The following is a 2097-nucleotide window of genomic DNA, read 5'->3' as shown; positions in this document are numbered from 1 at the left end:
AGCAGGGGGCTCAGTTAGCTCAGTTGGCATCATGCTGGTCTACAGAGCAGACGGCCCTGGTTCTTGTTTCATTTTAGTAAGAGTTTTACAGCACTTGTAACACAATTAGGTCACATAAGTGCCGAAGACTAGAGGTGTTATAAGGAGGAAAGACAAAAACGATAGATGTTTGATACGTAAGAAGGAGCAGACCACACTAGAGCACCCGCCAACCATCCACGCATAGATGTTCAGTTTGATAGGAAAGAAGGAGCAGACCACATCAGAGCACCCGCCAACCACCCACGCATAGACGTTTGATAGGAAAGAAGGAGCAGACCACACTAGAGCACCCGTCAACCACCAGGGTTTCTCACTTTCTCGTCAGACATGGAGAGCTTCTGGAAGTCTGCGATGAATCGGTACATCCTCTTCTCTCTCCGCTCCAGGAAACGACGGGCACAAATGTTGGTCAAATGTCGGCTACAGATCTCCTTGTCTCTGAAATAGGGCAACACGGGACCAGGTCACAGCAGGAGATGAGGTTACATAGGAGTAAAAGTGATCACAGGAGAAAAAGTCAACCCCCACCACAGGTCATCATAGGAGAAAAAGTGATCTCAGAACAGCATCACAGGATAAAAAGTCACTGCAGGTGAAATAGTCACCATAGAAGATTTAAAAAAATGTTTGTTGAGGTTTTTCAGCGCTCGCAACGGCATACGGTCATACGAGCGCCAGAAGATTAGAAGTGTTACAAGAAAGTAACAAACACAAAAAAAGAAGGCGGAGAGATCAGGACGATAGATGTTTGATAGGAAAGAAGAAGCAAACCACACCAGAGCACCCGTCAACCACCCACCCACAGGAAAAAAACATTACCACAGATCATCATTGAAGAAACAGTTTCCACAGGAGATCACCAGAGGAGAAAAAGACACAATAGGAAATACGGTCACCAAAGATCCCCACAGGAGTAGAAAATTTACCAAAGGAGATTATCCACAAGAGAATATAAGTCACCAAAGATGAAAAGGTCACCAGATCATCACAGTAGAAAAAGTCAACAACCATGCCCCTACGAAGACACATCGACTAACAGTAACACAAGAAGACATCCCTTCAACATAACACAACCATTTCTGTATTTTTAGAACACATCAGCGACACATGTTTGTATTTGCTGAACGCATCGATAACACGCTTCTGTACTTCCAAAACACATACCAACACCATATTTTTATTTCAAAAGTCACATAGACATACACATTTCTGAATTTCTAAAACACATCAAAAACGCATACAATTTCTATATTTCTAAGACACATTACCAACATTTTTATATTTCTAGAACACACCAACAAAACATCTCCGTATTTGGTGACCACATGACCATAATATTTCTGCATTTCTAAAACACATCAACAACACATGATTTCCTTATTTAGTTTAAGTATCAGTTTTACAGCACTAGCAACACAATATGGTCATATAAGTTCTAAATATTAGAGGTGTTATAAGAGAGTAACGAACATAAAAAAGGATGAGAGATCATGACCATAGATGTCTGATAAGAAAGAAGGAGAAGACCACACCAGAGCACCCATCAACCACCCACATTCCCTTTTTCGGTACACATATCAACAACACAACAACACGTGTAACGCACCGGTTGACCCGGCTGAGCAGACGCTGTAGTGTGTTGCGTGTGGCCAGGAGCCCCTGTCGGCAGCGTACCAGGTAAGAGATGTAGGCCCAGCGCGCCCGATAGTCCTCCTGCATAGAACCTAGCAGCTTTTTGCACCTGCACGAGGAAAGAGAAGGGATGAATATGACTATTCAAAGGATTCGTTTTAGAAAGAATTTTACACACATGTAAACACAAAGGTAACACTCATTTACAAACACACACATACACACACACACACAAACACACACACAGATATCCACCCACCCGTGTAGGTCAAACATTTTGATGCAGCGTATGACCTCGTAGAGCTGAACAACTACGTCCTTGTTCTGTAGGTTAATGGCCTCTGCCACACACACACACATACATTCATATCCACCCTCACACACACACACACAAACAGACAAACTCACCCGTGTAGGTCAAAC

The 2097-nt window shown here is 43.0% G+C and overlaps 1 protein-coding gene across 1 annotated transcript in view; it reads right to left on the bottom strand.

Moving 5' to 3' along the window:
* LOC101845090 (GTPase-activating protein and VPS9 domain-containing protein 1) overlaps positions 1–1974 on the bottom strand; it is a gene marked incomplete at its 5' end in the record, with an annotated part of 11471 nt that extends 9497 nt beyond the window's left edge. The window contains 3 exon segments of the mRNA XM_013082084.2: positions 357–480; positions 1649–1783; positions 1934–1974. Of these exon segments, the coding sequence (XP_012937538.1) occupies positions 357–480; positions 1649–1783; positions 1934–1974 (300 nt within the window).
* Between the last annotated feature and the right edge of the window lie 123 nt (positions 1975–2097).

This window comes from Aplysia californica, unplaced genomic scaffold, assembly GCF_000002075.1.
Source record: "Aplysia californica isolate F4 #8 unplaced genomic scaffold, AplCal3.0 scaffold00158, whole genome shotgun sequence".
NCBI classification, from domain to species: domain Eukaryota; kingdom Metazoa; phylum Mollusca; class Gastropoda; order Aplysiida; family Aplysiidae; genus Aplysia; species Aplysia californica.
The sequence above is the reverse complement of the archived record's forward strand: the minus strand, read 5'-3'. Positions and strand labels throughout refer to the sequence as shown.